An 18183-nucleotide genomic window follows, 5' to 3' on the forward strand; every position below is an offset into this window, starting at 1 on the left:
CTAAAAATATAAGCAGAAATCAAAATAAAAGATAAAATTTGCCCACAGTCCTGCTATTGGCAATAAATTAAATTGTGTAAATTTTTTTAGAGGTTTTGTTGTTATGGATTTAAAATATGACAATTCATGTCTTGTATCTGACGGTCAGATGTATAATTATTTTTGTAAGTGGTTGTCCTTGGAATATGAAGAAATAATGTTATCAGAAGTTTCCTTAAAAAAAGGAAGTCTGTGCTGATAATTACATTTAGGCAAAGAAGTGCCAGGAATTAAAATAAAAGTAATAAGTACAGGAGGAAAGATAACTACAGGATGTGAAAGCATCCAGGCACGTAGTGAAGCTGTGAGTCCTTCTAAGAACGGGAAGACGTGGCTTCCTTTTCTGTGTGAGGTGAAGAGGATGTGTAGGGCTGGTTTCCCCTGGGCCTTCAGCCCTTCCGGGGCGGTCCTTCAGGCCACGCTCCTCGGGGGCGAGGGGCACGGGAGCCCTTCTCGGGGTCCCTGCTGTGTGGGTCTCCAGGGCCCTGGGAGACCAAACTCAACTGCAGTGGAAGCTTCTGCTCCCCTTCCTGGTGTGGTTGAGAGGCTGCTGCTCCGGTGGCACCTGCTGTGGCAGCTGTGGGAGGGGCGCCTTCAGGAATCTCTTCCTGAAAAGCAGCGTGCATTGTTGAACCAGATCTCTCCCCACTGTCTTTGCTTCTCAGGTTTCGCAGGCTGTGCAGTGGCTGGTCTCGCACTGCCCCTGTGCCCTTGACCTTTGTTGCCAGACCCTCATTCAGTACGTGGAAGACGGGGTTAGCCGGGAGTTTAGCGGCCGGTTTTTCCACGACAGAAGAGAGCGGAGGCTAGGCGGCCTGGCCCCGCAGGAGCCAAGTGCCGTCATCGAACTGTTCAACAGCGTGCTGAGCTTCCTGGCCTCTGTAGTGTCCTCCGAGCAGCTCTGTGACCTGTCCTGGCCTGTCACTGAGTTTGCCGAGGCAGGGGGCAGCCGGCTGCTTCCTCACCTTCACTGGAACACCCCGGAGCACCTGGCCTGGCTGAGGCAGGCTATCCTTGGCTTCCAGCTCCCACAGATGGACCTTCCGCCCCCGGGAGGTGCGTGCTCGTGCTGAGGGGTACTGGCTGGGAAGCAGTGTGCTGCGGCCGAGTTCCCCGCCTCCTTCTTGCTGTAGAGACTCCCTGGCCGGTGTTGGGCACCAGTGTGAGGTGGCCCTTCTCCACCGGGCACCCCGGCCCCATGCTGCACCCGTCCGCACTTGCCTTTGGATTCAGGAGTCAGGACGAGCTGGGGTTCTGTGGAGTGAGCCCTGTTGGCCCTTCACCACCATCTGAGCGGTCTGTGGGTATCTGTTTAGTCTCGGGAGGAAGGTGTCAGGAAGAGTGCTGCACCCAAGGCCTGGGACTCCTCAGTTAACAGCAGGTCCCATCCTGCCTGTGCCATGGCATTTGGGAGCCAAAGGCATGGGGACTGTGCAGTCCTGTCCCCACGCTGCTGGCTCTGCTGGGGCCACGGCACTCAGTGCTGCTTTAACACCAGTGTTCTTTCTTTGTCAAAGAAGCTCGTTCTGTGGCTCCGGCTGTGCCCGAGTGAGGCTTTTAGGCTGTTCTCACGCGGACTTTATGGGTCCCTGTGCTGTGAGGAGGCTGCCCCTTCCCTTGCTGATGCTGTTAGGAGGGAACAAGGCTGTTTGTGCTCACGTGGCGCAGCACATGGCCTTAGCAGGGCCATTCTCCTTTAGACCATTGGAACAGAGGCCTCAGGCTTCATTCTGAATTTTGAGGTGCACTCTCCAGTAGGTCTAACAGACATTTGCTACTGAAGGAACCCAATGGGGAATAAACTGCACTGCGCAAATCCTCTGCCGTGAGCTAGGTCGGGGCTCCCCAAGAGAAGCCCGTGCCTCTGGGACCAGACGTCCCTGAGTGCTTGGTCAGAGACGGATTCCTGCATGCACCTGCAGGCCTGTGCAGTCAGAGCCTCTAGGATGGACCCTTTGTTGTGAAGTTTGACCTGGGTGGCTGCATCCCTTACCTGGATGTGGGGAGGGAGATGTTCTTTTCTTAACAGCTGTGGTTCTGTTGTATTCAGAGTTGAAGGCAGACTTCTCGGCTACAGAGTTGCCTTTTCCTAGGAAAATACAGAGTGAAGAACATGGCATGTAGATTTGCACCACGGTCTGTGACTCCTGTGGCGCTTTCTCTCCAGCTCCCTGGCTCCCCGTGTGCTCCATGGTTGTCCAGTACGCCTCCCAGATCCCCAGCTCTCTCCAGACGCAGCCTGTCCTGCAGTCCCAGGTGGAGAGCCTGCTCCGCGGCACGCACTGCAGGTGGAAGAGCGGGAGCCCCTCCCCAGGCCGGGGGGCGCGGCCCTCAGTTGCTGAGATCCCGTGGGATGACATCATCGCCTTGTGCATCAACCACAGGCTGAGGGACTGGACACCCCCCAGGCTTCCCGTCACATCAGGTAGTTAGTGCTTGGTGCCATGGGCCGGCTCCTCAGGAGACTTTCCTGGTCCGGTTTCAGCAAAGGAAGATGTTTACTTGATGGTTGTTTCCTTCCTGCGGGTCCCCGCCTTTCCTCTGCTTAGGGCTACCTCTCCAAGCCAGTGATCTCCAGGTGACTTATAAACATTGGGAAGAGCTGCGAAGGTTCCAGGAGAGCCTGCATTCATCTCCCTGAAATGGGCCCCCAAGGCTGGCTTTAGAGAGACTTCTCTGAGTAGTCACACTGGCCATGCAGGTCTGGACGTGAGCCTCTCTGGACCGTGAATGACCCATGGAAACTTGGAGCATATGTAGCTCAAGCATGGGAGTCACATAATTGTGTGACCTTAATCGGAAGGGCTAGTCCTTAAGTCAGTGAATTTAAGCAGACATCAAGTGGTCACCTGTTGCTCTTTTGATATTCTTTTCTCTTCTTATTTTTGTATCGTTTTCTCAGAGGCACTGACTAAAGATGGTCAGATATGTGTGTATTTTTTTAAAAACCATTTGAAAAACTACGACGTTCCTTTGTCGTGGGAACAAGCCAGAATGCAGACGCAGAAGGAGCTACAGTTGAGTCAGAGCCGGTGAGATCTGTGTTCAGTGTGCGTTTCTGTCATCCCACAACCAAGAGAGTGAACTGTATTCTCTAACAGAGTATACAGCAGAAATTCACATCCTATGCATGAAATCCAGCCCATTGTGGGGAGATTCCGACAGATGCTAGAGGAACAGATCATTCCCATGTAGTAGAAACTGTTGTAGAGCAGAGGGAAACAAGCATCGCATTTCATTTATTGGACAAACCTGACCCTGAAGTCGTAACATAACCAGGAGAGTGCAGACAAAAGAAAGCTGTTGTCTGATCTCACTTACAAACCTGGTTCAAAAATACTAAGTAAGGTGTTAGCACATGCAGTTTTGCAGTACATAAAAAACTCACAGGCTCGCTTTATACCATGCTATACAATATTAACAGTAGTACACAACTATTTGTGTAATTTGCTGCCATAACAGAAAAATAAGCGGTCATTTCACTAGGTGTTGAAAAGTTTTCCTTAAAATTTATACCCATTCCTTCTCCCTCTCCAAGAAAACAATTTATACCCATTCCTGATAAAATTTCCTACGAAACTTGGGTAGAGCAGTTCTTTAGCTTGATAGGGCTGTCTGCCATAAAACTACTAACAAACCCCATGCTTCTCGGTAAAACATCAGAAACACTGAAGTGAGAACCAGCCTTGAGCTGCCCTGACATCACTGCTGTCCACTGTTGTCCTGGAGACCCTGCCCAGTTTAGGGCATAAATATCAAGAGAGGAGGACCAATTATTTCCAGACAGTAAAACTGTTAGTTCAGGATCATCGCCAGTCACACCCTTAGAACTGTTCAGCATTCAGCAAGGTGACCAGACAGATCAACCTACAGTGTACAGAAATTCTCATTCACAGCAGCAACAAATCTAGAACATATGGACACAAACTGACCAGGAGAGGCACCAAACCCCTGTGAAGGGGATTCTCAGAGCCCTGAAGGTGCAAAGAAAACCTTGAATAAATGAGGGGCAGGCTAGGCTTTGCTGACTGGAGGATGCAATGCTATAAAGATGTCAGTTCTCAGGGCATTTCTAATCAAAAGCCCAAAAGGATGTTTCCGCCTGGTCTTGACAAGTTAATTCTAGAATTCATCAGGATGAGAAAATGTGTAGCAATTGCTGAGAAAACGTTGACTAAGAATAACAGGGAAGGTCTGCTCAGCCTGAGCTCAAAACATTATAAAGTTACAGTAGACAAATGGGCCAGAATGGAAAGGGCAAGAGCAGAACCACATGTGGTAAAAGTACCACGCCAAATGTGGGAAATGAGTGCAGAGAGGACAGACTTCGGCCTCTGTTTAGAAAAAGCATTAGACCCGCATCTCCCGCTGCTGTAAACATTACTTCCAGGGGAATTCCCTGGCGGTCCAGTGGTTAGGACTCAGCGCTTTCACTGCCCAGGGCCTGGGTTCAATCCCTAGTCGGGGAACTAGAATCCCGCAGGCCTCGCATCACAGCAAAAAAAAAAAAAAAAAATCCACATGGATTTAGGAGCTACATGAAAAATAAGAACCTTGCCAGTATTAGGGAAAAACAGAGACTGCTGATGACCCTGGAATGGGAAGCAAAACTCAGAGTAGAGAAGCTTCGGGAGCCTTGCTGCCCAGGAGAGGGGAAGCTGCTGCAAGGCAGAGGCTGCCCTTCCTCTGCGCCTGTGCCCGACCCCGAAGCACCGCACTCTACCTGATGCCAGAGGAGCCCTTTCTCCCTCCTTCCTGACCGTAAGCATTTCAAAACGTGTACTTACAGTTTGGGGATAAGATCTTTTCATCCTTCTGCAAACAAGCTTCGCACTCCGTTACTTCACGGGCACCGCAAAGGGAAGAGAGGTGTGAAGCGCGGCCGAGAGGGGCGGATTCCCGGCACCGACAACCTGATGCACAGAGCCTCTGCCCAGGAGCTCCTGGCCCAGTGTCTGTCCAGCAGCCTGCTGCTGGAGAAAGAGGAGAGCAAGAGGTGAAGCCCCTTTCCGGGGTTCGTTTTGTCCTTTAGGCCGCTTCATGCTGGGTTAGCAAGGATCCCAGGGACGAGACTGTTTAAAAAAGAAGGCAGGTCAGACGTGTGAAGGATAAGCTCTTTGAGGACAGGCAGTGCCCTCGATAGTGTGCCTTCGACTTTTATTATTTGAAATCGGTTTCGTTGATTGTTTATCACTGAAAGTCCCGAGTCTCCTAGTGGGGAGTGAGTGTAGCTGGCTAAATAAGCCTCTGTGGCACGTGGCTGGCACGCTCTGCCCGTCTGGCCAGCCTGGGCGTTGGGGCATTCCCACACTGCGGCTATGCAGGAGCTGGATGGAGCAGGGCTTCCCTCTGCCTCTCCCACCACCCGTGTTCATGGTTTTACTGAGAAAGAAGAGACGGCAAGAAGGGAGTTTCCACTGTCGTCCTCATGCCTCCCCCTGCCCTGTCCTCTCCAGCAGCCTCCGTGTCCAGCCAGTAGGCAAGGTCAGCCCCTCCCCTTGGCCCACCTTGTGCTCACTTCTGGCCTCTGCTCACATCTCCTCAGTGAGGACCTCCTTACCCATCCCACCAGTCCTCCCTGTCTCCATGTCTCTGCCTTGTCTTTCTCGTCTTCGGACGTCTCCTTTGTCTGTCTCACCTCACTAGAGTGTCAGCTGCCTCCAGCTGGGCCTTGTCTGTTCTGTGTCAGTGCTGTGTCGCTGGTACCCAGAATGATGCCTAGCATTTGGGGGAGGCTTGATAAATATGTGTTGGGAGAGTGAATGAATGTGTCATGATTTCTAAAAGTAGATTTTCCTAGGTCTGTATCATTTAAGCAGTTTGGACCAGATTATGTTTCTTTAAAAAACAAGTACATGGAGTGGACAGCTCTGGAGTATGTTAGGTATCAGTGCGATGTTATTTTGGGTTAATTTTAAACTAAAGCAGCAATCCATACATTTTGGATAATCCAAAGAGATCCAAATTAATTATAGACACATCATAGCAAAATAAGCCAGAGAAGATAAACCAAGTGAGAGAAGTACAAGTAGTGTTAAAAAGCAGTTGTTTTGGATAAATGCCACCTTTTTCATTAAATATAAATCAGTTTTATAAGTTAAAGAGAAGACACTAAATTTTTTTAAACAGTGCTTTTTTGCTTCTTAGTTGATGTCATAACTTAGTTCCACCCTTAGTAAAAAGCAGAGCTTTAAAAAATTTAAAGCATATATAGGAGAAAAGTGAGTGACAGTTAAATTTTTGCTTCCTAATGCTCAAATGTTTCAGGTTTGAAGATCAACTTCAGCAGTGGTTGTCAGAGGACTCGGGAGCATGTACAGATTCAACTTCCCTTCCACTCTACCTTCCTCAGACTCTGGTGTCTCTGCCTCAGACTATCGAACCTGTGATGAAAACATCTACAACTACTAGCCTTCGGGTGAGAAGAGAGTACATTTGGCATTTATATTAGACTTAACAACTGAGAGAATGACTGGGAAAAAAGTAATGTCTCGAGTCATCGTATGAGGTCATGATGACCAATAAATTATTAGCTTAAATTAGATCTTTTCTTAAACTTAATCTGTCAGTATTATAGTGGCCCAACTAATTCCGAGTTTCTGCTTATGAAATGAATGAAGAATGGAATTGAAACATGCTTAAGAACTGAACAAAACCCATAACCATGTTATGCTGACGTGCAGTAAAGTTTGGAGGAGAATAACAAAGGTGACAACAGTGGTTCGGTTTATGGAGCACATACTGTCCAAGCTTTGGCATCACCCGGACCTCCCTTCTGGTATTAATTTTCCGTGAGGAAAATTAATGAATGAGGAGGGTATGCTCACAGAAGTCACGGGCCTCACCCAAGAGTGTTCAGCTGGTCAGTGGCAAAGCTGCTTTTTAAAGCCAGACCCAGCTGGCTCCGAAGCTCAAGGTCTTTCTACTTCACCATTCTTCCTTCAGTGATAAAAGAAACAAAAGCAGAGTTTATATGTATAATGCTGGACAGGCAAAATGTATGCTCCTGGATTGGCTTTTAGGAAGCCCTTCAATTGCGGAGAAAAACAAATTAAGATGACATACTATTTCCAATTATTAGTTTGGCAGATACCTTAAAAATATTTGTACGCTTTGACTTAACAATTCTGCCTTAAAGAAATTACTGATGACAAAAGTGAATGTATTTTTGTTCACTGTAGCATTAATTATAGTACATGAAAGTGGAAACTAAACATCCAAAGATGAGAGTCTGGTTCAGCAATTACAATACATATGATGGCATAGTTCATAGCTCTTGACAACGATTTCTTATAAAAACGACTAGAAGTTGTTCATGGTAGAATCAGAAGTGGAGGGACTTCCCCGGTAGTCCAGTGGTTAAGACTGCGCTTCCAGTGCAGGGGGTTTGGGTTTAATCCCTGGTAGGGGAACTAAGATCCCACATGCCATGCGGCACGGCCAGAAAAGGAAAATTTAAAATATAAATAAAGAATCAGAAGAGGAAACATTCCATGGCAGAGGATGGCAGCTGTACGCGTATATGCTGGAAGGGGCTGGAAGGATGTGTGATAGATGCCAAGAGAGGGGTTTGTTGAGCCTAGCAGGCCCCAGCAGAGGTTTCTAACGCGAGTCAGATCCAGTGCCTTTAAAGAAAATATATTTTGGCTCGTGGGTATCCCAAAGCTATTTTTGGTTTCTTTTTTTGTTCAAATAGAATGACAGGACAGGGGAGCAACTGCAGATGTCAGAGGCAACAGGCACGTCTGTGACCGAACGGCTGAAGCGCCTAGAAAGGCTGATCCGGAGTTCAAGGGAAGAGGACGTTGCCTCTGAGCTCCATCTCTCTGCACTACTGGACATGGCGGACATTTGAGCTGCTGGACCTGAGAGAGGGTCTAGAAGATGTTCTTTTAACTCAAAATAATGTTATTCTCAGATGCTTGATGCATGTTGGAATGTGATTATTAATCATGCAAAAATAAACCACTGGAATATCCAATGAGGTCTTCCTCAGTTTTCAGAATGAAAGGTTGTTTTCTCCTGTGCAATGTCTTTGATACTCGTACCTGTTTTCATGATCTCTTCTGACTGTTGTCCACCAACACATGCTCTTACATTTCAGTGTGTAACGGTGGTCATTCATTGTCTTAGCAACAGTTGCAGTCCCTGATGTGCCAAATCAGTGCAGGGATGAATAAGGTGCAGGGACCCTGCCCACCCGGCCTGCCCAGCTCACACCTCAGAGAGCCAACAGATGTACTGAGCCAACTGTATATGTACATAGCTCTCTGAGGCATGGGGCATGTGCCTGCATTGGAAGCAGGGGGAGACAAGGGGATTGGGCAGAGGACAGAGCAGAATTCTTGGAGAGGAGTGCAGTGGTATACCCAAGAGGATGTGATGAAAACCTGGAGGTGCCAGTTTGGTAGTACTGCCAAGCCAGACCGCCGAGACCCTTGCTGCTTTACTGTGAGTGCTATGGGAATCAGCTATTGGAGGATATTAGGCAAGAAGTGATTTGGTCACATTTTGTTTCAAAAACTGCATATGGGGAACAACAGTAAGACAAGCAATGGATCTCGAAAGGAGGATGCTGCAGCTGTCCAGGTGAAAGAAGAAGGGTATAATCCTGAGTCTGCTAGCAGTTGGTGTGGAGAGAAGGGATACATTTGAGCCATATACAGAAAGAGGTATTAACAGACTTGATGCTGAGTATGACCATCAGTCTTAAATTGGCACTCAGCATCTCCCTACTATATCCCACATCCCCTAGAGTCTCTGAGGGAACTATTTCATATCTTCTTATTCTCTTCAAATCTACAACATTCCTAGATGATGACCTGCTTCTTATTTCATTGAGAAAAAAGAAGCACTAGGAACAGAACTTGCTCATCCTACCACCACCACATCTACCAGCCAAACCCTGCATCCGCCAGAACAAACACTCATCAACTCTTAGGGATTTCTTCAGTGATTAACTTCAATGTTTATCAGTAAAGACTTAAGTAATGCTATTTCTTAATCTCAATTTTAGACATCTGTTGATTTCCTACAATAGAAAATGAGTTAGCTCTCATACTATCCTCTCTGCGACGTGTATCACCCACACACGCATACTACATTTCCTCTCCCACTAGTCTCCCAAAACGATTTAAGATGTTAGCTGAAATCTGCATTCAGAGTTCAGTATGACTATATTAATACCGTTTGTGTCGAGCCCTGTATTGGTTTATGATTACATTTCCTTTAGGGACAACTTTCCGTTGTACCTGGAGTCAACTGTCTTGCTTTTTCATTTGCTTGGTTTTCTGTGTTCCTAGCACTACTTCACCCAAACCTCTCCTCGCTAAGTGTGAAGCTCCTCCCAACACTCAGGTGCCTCAGGTAATATGCTAGCTCCATTTTCTTCTGGAAATGAACTGCTGGGAAATCCCCCGTCTGTGCCACCTTGGACGTCCCCTGGATTCTGAGTCGTATACCTTCCTCTTCTGTGGTCTGCTTTCTCATTTTGATGGAGCTCATCTTTTAGAGCCTTCCAAGCTTGCATATCTAAAAGATCTTTATTTCTACCCTTATGTTAGATTCATCATTTGAATGGAAGTAGAATTTTACATTGGAAATTATTCCTGTGCGTTTTTGTTTGTTTTTTGTTACTGGGAGTTTTTTTTTAAAGATCATCTCTATCCCTGGTGGTCTCAAATTTCTCAACAACATGCTTGACGTATTGGTTTGCCTCCCCTATTCCCTGCCGAATTTATTGTGCTCGGCATGTTGTAGTGCTTTTTTCCAGTAGTTTTTGCTATGTAACAAACTACCCCAACCATAGCTTAAATTTGGGAAGGACAGGCTGGGCAGCTTTCTCTTGGGATCTCTCATGCAGTTGCAGTCAGGTATTGAATGCAGGTATTGGGACTGTGGTTATCTGAAGTTTTGACTGTGGCTGGATGTCTGAGACAGCTCACTTACATAGCGGGCAGGTGATGTTGCACTGTTGGCTAGGGGCTCAGCTGGGGCTTTCGACCTGAGTAGCTATATGTGACCTCATCACGTGGCTTGGCTTCCTCACAGCAAGGTGGCCTCAGATAGGACTTCTCACATGGCATCTCAGGGCTCCAAGTGCAAGTGCCCCAGTGAGCGAAATGCAAGCCCAGCTTTGGAATCTGTGCAGGATCACTTCCACTTCATTGTATTGGTTACAAGCATCTGGTTATAGATTAAAGGGACGGGACACAGGTCCTATTTCTCAGTGGGGATGAGTGGTAAGACCACATTGTAAAAGAGCATGTGAGATGGGAGATTTTGCAGGCATCTTTAGAAAATATTCTCCCATGCTTTTTCAATCCAGAAAACTTTCCCCAATTCTGGGAATTTTTGGAAATTATTTAATACAATTTTCTCCTCCACGGTTTCCCTTTGGAACTCCTAATACTCAGATGTTTGACCACCTGTATCGATGCTCCAATTTTCTTTTCAATTTTTGTATATCTTTATCTTTTTATTCTACTATTCTAAAATTTCTCTATCTCCCTGTTCTAGTGATTTTAAAACTGCTACCATATTGTGAATCACTATATTGTACACCTGTAACATATAAAATTGCACATCAACTATACTTCAATTAAAAAAGTTTAAAAAATTTTAAACTGCTGCCATATTTTTAATTTCTGAGAGTCTTTTTCTTAATGTTTCTTATTAGAGACGACTCCTATTAATTCATTCATTTATTCAGTATATACTTTTGGAATGTTTACCATATGCCAGGCATTATTCCAGGTGCTGGGGATATAGCAACAAATGAAACAAATTTCAGCCCTCACAGAGCTTATATTTTAGTGGGGGAGACAGACAATAAACAAGATAATTACGCAAAACATCTGGTATGCTAACTGGTGATAAGCACAGAAAAAAATAAGTCAGGGAGGGAAAGAGTATGTCAGGATGTTGCACTCATGAAACAAGAACCATCTATCTCTGTGAGGACATGTTTTCATCAAAGTCCTCTTCTACGACTTTCAATCATCTCCATTTCTCAAAATTTCCTTTTTCGGGACTTCCCTGGTGGTGCAGTAGTTAAGAATCCGCCTGCCAATGCAGGGGACACGGGTTCGGTCCCTGGTCTGGGAAGATCCCACATGCCTCGGAGCAACTAAGCCCATGTGCCACAACTACTGAGTCCACGTGCCGCAATTACTGAAGCCCACGCGCCTAGAGCCCGTGCTCTGCAACAAGAGAAGCCACCGCAATGAGAAGCCCCCGCACCACAATGAAGAGTAGCCCCCACTCACCCCAACTAGAGAAAGCCTGCGCGCAGCAACGAAGACCCAACACAGCCAAAAAAAAAAAAAAAAATTTCCTTTTTCGTTGCCTTTCGTGGTAGAGGTTTTCCTCAAATGTTTGGCTCATGTTGATGATCGGGCTCTGAGGAGCTTGCTGGAAGCTCTGTGCCAACAGATACAGCCTGCCAGCTGATAGGCTTCTCTGTTTTTCCACTGGGTCCCAGGGGCCAATGTTTGGAGGTCTTTGGGGGGAGGGCCATTTGCTCCAGAGAAATCCTCCTATTGCCCGGAGCTATACGGCTGAGTGGGAGAAGTGGAACTGCCACAACAGTGGAGACTTTCACTCAACACCCTGCTTTCAGTGGTCCTCAGCTATGTCTTGTGCCTGAGTTCACACCTGCTCTGACTCCACTGCTGCAGGCTTCTGTCCAGGTAGGGGAAGGGGTCTATTGTCAGATTGCTTCTTGTTCAAACTTTACACCAGTTCTAACTTCCGCACCTTCCTGGGGCTCACGGGCAAGAATGGTCTTTTTCCCCAGTGGCTTCACCCCGACAGTGGGTTGCAGCTTCCTCTGGCTTGCTAAGGCAGTGAGTACTCCTCCTTGCATTCCTGGCCTCTCCAATTTTGTTGACCTCCCTCGTTTACTGGTGCTTCCTCTCCCATTCTTTCACTACTATGCATTTTTGTCTCTTTTATTACTTTATGTAAGTAGGGTTTAGGTGGGAAACGGAAGTCAATACCTGTGCTCAGTCTGACATGTTTAATTGGAAATCCCACCCCCCCTGCCTTTTTAACTACTGCTGGGCTTTTCTTCTCACATCTCCTGAGATTGCTCTTGTCAGTCACCAGTAAATTGTCTTGCCACACCTAGTCACCAATTCTCAGACCTCATTTTACAATCCCTTTAAAATCTCCGCACAGATCACCATGTCTTCACCTGGCTTCCCTGACTCCACATTCCTCTAGTTTTTTTCCTCTCTCTGGCCACTCCTCCTCCTCTAGGTTGGAAATGGTTGGTGCCCTAGGACTGATCCTGGAAATTCTTCTCTTTGGAACACTCACGCCCTAGCTGATTTCATCCAACCTTATGTTTTCAAACATCACCTGAAAACAGGCGACTCCCAAGTTTCTCTCTCTAGTTCTGTCTTCTCTCCCGAATACCAGCCTGTCTACTCAGCCTATCCACTTGAATGTCTAATGGGCATCTCTGTCTTAACATGTTCCTAATCTAAGTTGAAAGTTTTCCCCAAACCTTCTTCTGTACTTTAGAAATGACACTATCATATGCCCAGTTGTCCATGCCAAAAACCTCAGAGTCTTCCGTGTCCTGTTTATTGGACAAGCAGGAATTGGTAGGGTGCAAGTGGAGAGAAGCATTATTTTTTCTCATGACTCTCCCTAGAAACTCTTATCTGTGATTCTCAGATAGATTTTATAGGTTTTTCCTATCTTAGAAACTTTTTTTTATAAATTTATTTCTTTCTTTATTTTTGGCTGTGTTGGGTCTTCGTTGCTGCACATGGGCTTTCTCTAGTTGTATTGAGCGGGGGCTACTCTTCGTTGCGGTGCTCGGGCTTCTCCTTGTCGTGGCTTCTCTTGTTGCGGAGCATGGGCTCTAGGCGACAGGCTTCAGTAGTTGCGGCACGTGGGCTCAGTAGTTGTGGCTCGCGGGCTCTAGAGCACAAGCTCAGAAGTCGTGGCGCACGGGCTTAGTTGCTCCGCAGCATGTGGGATCTTCCTGGGCCAGGGCTCGCACCCGTGTCCCTTGCATTGGCAGGTGGATTCTTAACCACTGCGCCACCAGGGAAGCCCCCCATCTTAGAAATTTTAAAAAGAGGATTATTGTTTTGCTCATAAAAAGTCCAGTCCAGTAAAATATCAAAACTCAAATTCTGCTCCAAGCGAAACCTATTTCCTCCCTTAGCTTGACCAGAGTCAGAGTTTGAGATGTCCATGTAGGCTGGAGCCCTTATTCCCATGCTTCGTGTTTCCACAGTGGAGGGACGTCCCTGGAGAAAAACTTCCAGCCTTTTTCCCTCTCCCAGGGAAGTGTGAATTGGTGAATTTAGGAGAACAGACAGGGTTGACCGTGCTCAGCCTCCTCTGGGTACACTTTCTGGGGTCAGTAGGCTGACAGGCATCCACCTGCTTGTTGGCACCTGGCTGCATGGTGCTTGGTGGGACAGCTCTGTGGAAGCTGCAGTTGTCCCCCTGGTCCAGAGGCTGGGAGGTCTATGTGTCTGATTTAGAGGTGGAAGTAGCTAGCCGTCTTGATCGTCCATCTAAGCCGTGTCTTCCAAACTAGTTTCTTCTCTGTAGCAAGGCTGGTATTGTGATATCCAAACCTCTTATTGCTGCGTCTTCTTCATTGGTTTCTGAACTGGGATAGGGAGAGGCAAGTGTCCTTTACTGACCATCTAACAGCCTGATATTCCACTAGGGGAAGGTGTATGTGTGCTTTCATTTGCAAATCCCCCCTTGCCCCCTGGCTTGCTGGGGTTCATGGCACGGGGATAGGACTCAAGGGACGGGCCCAGAAACACTCACCTAACTGGGGAAGCTGTGACCTGATGTCAGGGTTTCTGTGCGGAAGACGAAGAAATGGTGGGGCTGTCCGTGAGCTCCTACAGAGCCGCCTTTGGGACCTCAGTGTCCGCACAGTTTCCTCCAACTCCGCGGAGCCCCCGGCTCCTGCTGCACACCCTGCGGTCACTTTATCCTCACCCCACCTACCCCCAGTCCTTTCAGCACATTCTCCATCTTCCTCTCGCTTCCCTTTACAGTCCAGGCCTTCCACATTTACTTCGCCGCGACCGCGAAACTTCAGGGCTCTCTCTGAGTGGCACAAGCTCTCCCAGAGTGGCTCCCTCCCAGGGCCAGGAGGTGCTTGGCACCGCTACCTCGAAAGCCCCACGGCAGAGCCTTCGGTCTGCCTGAAGATGCACTGCCCTCCCCTGTCAGCCCCTCTCCCGCCCTCTCCTGCCGGCTCCCCTCTCCCGTCAGCCCCTCTCCTGCCGGCTCCCCTCTCCCGTCAGCCCCTCTCCTGCCGGCTCTCCTCTCCTGCCGTCTCTCCTCTCCCGTCAGCCCCTCTCCTGCCGTCTCCCCTCTCCCGTCAGCCCCTCTCCCGTCAGCCCCTCTCCTGCCGGCTCCTCTCTGGTGTCATCTCCCCTCCTGTCAGTTGCCCTCCCATCAGCTCTCTCCTGTCAGTTCCTCTCAGGTGCCCGCCAGCGCCCCTTCTCCTCCCGGAAGCCTTTCCCCCGCGCGTCGCGCCCTCCGCGGGACCTCGCGGCCATGTCTCCCCTCACTCACTCACCTACAGCCTCCGGCCTCTGGCCCTTCCTCAAGGGCACTAGCCGCTCCCCAGACCTCCTGCCTTCCGGCCTCGGGTGGGACCCTCCCCAAGTGTCATTCAGTCTCAGGCGCCCCCTGGTGGCCTCGTCCTGGCGCTTCGCCCCACAAGTCGCTCCGAGGCTGACAGACTCCGGCGGCAGGCGTGACTGGCAGTCGCGTCCCTCCCGGCCTCGCCCACTCACCAAGCCCCGCCTAAACACCCAGTCCCTCCCACTCAGCGCCCCGCCCCCACGATCCCGCTTCGTTCAATGTTCTCCGGCCCCGCCCCCACCGCTCAGACCTTCGCGCTCCACCACTGAGCCAGCCGGCCACGCCCCGGACCCACCCTCACCGCTCTCTGATTGGCTGCGCGGGCATCTTCCCATCGCGTTCTCCGGTCACCAGGTTGTGGCTGGTCCGGTTGCGGGGCGCAGGCTGAGGGGAACCGGGAGCGCGCGGCGGTCATGACGGAGGGCACGTGAGTCCCCGCGCCCCTCGAGAAGGGAGGGCGCGGTCGGGGGCGCAGCGGAGGGGTCTCACTGGGTCGGGGGCTTCCAGCGAGGCTGCTGCGCCGTCCGGCCCCGCCCGCGGTCAGTGGAGACCTGCGGCACCGGCCCTGGGGGCGGCGAGGGGCGGTGAGGGGCACGCTCTCCTCCGGCGGTGTCGCCCGGGGACCTTCTGGGGCCGGGCCGAGGAGAGCCGGGTGGGGCTGGGGGTCGGGGTGGGGACCCGGACGTGGGCGGCGGTCCCTGTGGCCTGTGTCTCCTCTCCTGGGGAAATGATGGCGCGGTGTTTAGGTGCAGAAGCGCGCCAAGAGGGTTTTTATTTTGCAAGGTGAGGGAAACAGTGGTCTGCTCGCAGGTCGTTGGGGTGAAACGGGAAGTTCGTTGCGCCTCTGGCCTCTGACCTGGCGAGCAGGTCACTTGAGCACGATCGCTTCCAGGTGTCTGCGCCGAAGAGGGGGACCCTATAAGACAGAGCCCGCCACCGACCTCAGCCGCTGGCGTCTCAGCAATGAGAGGGGGAGGCAGACGTGGACATACTTCCAAGGAGAAGAAGACCCTGGCCGAGGGCAGTCTGGCCTGGAAGCTCACTTACTGGGCTTGGACACCGTAAGTGTTGATTCTGCTCGCCACGTGCAGTGTCTGGGACGCCACCAGACACCCACCTGCCTCCCTTCTTGGCAGTGGGCACCAGGAGCCGGTAGGGAGCCTTAAGCAGCTAGATGTGAAGGGCATTTTTTTCTCTGGTAAAACAGAAGGGATGTGTACTGTGCACCTGTGTCTCGTGTCGCCAAAGCTGTTTCCTACCGGAGTTAATCGAGGTAAAGATGGAGCATGAAGTGAATGGGCCCCTTTGCTTCAATCCCTTTATCACTAAGCTGTGTGTAAGAAACTGCTCTAACTTCGTTTTTGTTCAGAAAAAGAAGTTTCTGATCTAGTGAATTTCATAAGAGAAATTCAGTTAGTTAGAGAGTATGACATAGAAATGGGGTCTCCCTGTCACTGTGCCATCCCATGGCCCCTGCCCGAGGGAGGCCTGAGTTCCAGGTCTGGGTGGGCATCAGTGCCCCGCCCCACACACTTGGGCACCTGCTTTATTCAAGATGTCTTGGAGAAGTTGTGAAGAAATTTGCAAATGTGTGACTGGAACACAGAACCATGAGAATGTGGAACCATTCATTTGCTAAGATTGGCAATACCATCATCAGAGTTTTAGGCCTTTTCTTGAAACAGCTGAAACTTTCAAAGCAATTCAGGTTTGTCACTTTGACTTGGTCTCTAAGTGCCAAGGCCTCCTCTGGCCTAGCTGCAGACCACTTAGCCCTCCACTCCTTTTTCTTCTTTGCAGAGGAGTTACTTTAAGGACTTGCCGAAAGCCCACACAGCCCGTGAGGGGGCTCTCAATGGGATGACGTTCTACGCTGCACTGCAGGCTGAGGATGGCCACTGGGCGGGTGATTACGGTGGCCCGCTCTTCCTCCTGCCAGGTAGGAAGGTGCTGTTGTGGCCTGTGGGCGGGGCCACCCTGGGGCATCCTTGGCGTCTTGGCTTGATCTGGTTCAGGCCTTTGGTGAACGTCTGAGGTGTGAATGCGTGAACAGGTGAAAAACTGGGAGCTCACATAGAAAAGAGCTGGGGAGGTTGCCCTGTGCCTGAGTTGTCCTGCTGTCGTTGCCAGGGGATGGGAGCGAAGGCCCAGCTAGCTAGCGTTCTGAAAAAGGAAGCAGGGGGTGCTTTGGGGGCCAGGGGAGGCTCTTGAGTCCCAGTGCAGAAGAGGGGCATCAGTGGAGGGCCTAGCCTATGCCAAGGTGCAGAGGTGGGCAGGAATCTTTTAAGTCCTGTGTAGGCAGCTTGTGTGTGTGAACTCAGCTGAAGTGCTGGCCAGGAGAGCTCAGCTGGGACCTGTAGGTGCAGGTTGGTGAGTTGTAGGAGGACTGCACTTGGAGCCCTTGGGTACTGAACTGGTTTGGCTAGACAAGTCTGTTTTGCATCCTGGGAATGTTTCTCTGAAGAAATGCTCAGCTTTGTAATCCGGAAAATTCCCTGCATTTATGCAGAAGGACCTTTTCCTTTAGTGGCAGTAGCACTGGGAGTCCATCAAGCTCCCATCTCTGCTTTGACTCCAAGCCCTGCTGCCTCCTGGACTGTACAGCTTTGTATCTTCCTGACTAGGGACCCAGGGGCCTGATCCTTGGGGACAAGTCTTTGGGCTTCCTTCCCTTGGTCTGACCTGGAGCCTGCTGAGACGTTTCCCAAGGATCTTCATGGGGAAGCAGTGACTGCACGGGCTTGCTCTGACCCTGGGCAAGGTGACGGGACTTCGCCATGCCTTGGCTGACTCATCTGTGATGTGGGGATGATGGGAATTGGGTTTGGTCCCATGTGCCTGGCACCAGGCGCTCAGTGGGTGATTGGTCATGGGGACACTGCATTGGTTTGTGCCTGCTGCTGTAGCTCTGGGCTCAGCCTGCTGCCCCACCTGCCCTCTGCAGGCCGTAGGTTGGGGCTTTCCTCTCTCCCTCTGGACTCTGGACAGACCATCTTTCTCAGGTGGACACTGGCCTGTTTGGGGGTGCCGTCTCAGGGTTCTTCCATGGCTGGCTGAAGTTTGACCTGTCTTTTTCTGCTTTAATTTGGCAAATGCTCATGGAGGTCATGACTCTGTGTGGCCCGTGTGGCATTGAGCATCACTGTGGTGATCACTGACTCTGGGGTTGGACCTCCTGGGCTCCAGCCCCAGCCCCACCACTTAGGGGCTGTGCCTCAGTTTCTTCGCCTGTAAAATGGGGAAGACCTGCTCTGCTTCCTGCTTGTGTGTTTCCCTGTCTTGACAGCATCATACCTGTTATGAAAGGAGATGGGCTTATTTCTGTGAACCTCTGTGCTGTCTCCGTATCTGTCTGCCTTTCCAGAGTGTGCCTGTGTGGGTGTGTCTGCTGGGGCTTCTCATGCCTCTGGCCGTGGTTGGGCATCCATTCCATGACACGTTGTTGCTGGGGCCTGCCTGAGACCCCGTGTGCTCGGTGCCGTGGGCACGTGACTGATGGAGCCT

The 18183-nt window shown here is 50.1% G+C and overlaps 2 protein-coding genes across 5 annotated transcripts in view; both read left to right on the top strand.

Moving 5' to 3' along the window:
- MCM3AP (minichromosome maintenance complex component 3 associated protein) overlaps positions 1 to 8020 on the top strand; it is a 43848-nt gene extending 35828 nt beyond the window's left edge. For both annotated transcript variants that reach the window (XM_060010188.1, XM_060010189.1), the window contains 6 exons: positions 705 to 1095; positions 2207 to 2464; positions 2942 to 3071; positions 4829 to 5035; positions 6307 to 6457; positions 7736 to 8020. In XM_060010188.1, coding sequence (XP_059866171.1) covers positions 705 to 1095; positions 2207 to 2464; positions 2942 to 3071; positions 4829 to 5035; positions 6307 to 6457; positions 7736 to 7894 — 1296 coding nt within the window. In that variant the 3' untranslated portion in view covers positions 7895 to 8020. The remainder of the gene's footprint in view (positions 1 to 704; positions 1096 to 2206; positions 2465 to 2941; positions 3072 to 4828; positions 5036 to 6306; positions 6458 to 7735) is intronic.
- Positions 8021 to 15013: 6993 nt separating this feature from the next.
- The window catches only part of LSS (lanosterol synthase), a 42600-nt gene continuing 39430 nt past the window's right edge, over positions 15014 to 18183 (top strand). For all 3 annotated transcript variants that reach the window (XM_060010194.1, XM_060010192.1, XM_060010193.1), the window contains exons 1-3: positions 15014 to 15106; positions 15572 to 15740; positions 16480 to 16618. In XM_060010194.1, the coding sequence (XP_059866177.1) occupies positions 15093 to 15106; positions 15572 to 15740; positions 16480 to 16618 (322 nt within the window). In that variant the 5' untranslated portion in view covers positions 15014 to 15092. The remainder of the gene's footprint in view (positions 15107 to 15571; positions 15741 to 16479; positions 16619 to 18183) is intronic.

Source organism: Delphinus delphis, chromosome 4, assembly GCF_949987515.2.
Source record: "Delphinus delphis chromosome 4, mDelDel1.2, whole genome shotgun sequence".
NCBI lineage: Eukaryota > Metazoa > Chordata > Mammalia > Artiodactyla > Delphinidae > Delphinus > Delphinus delphis.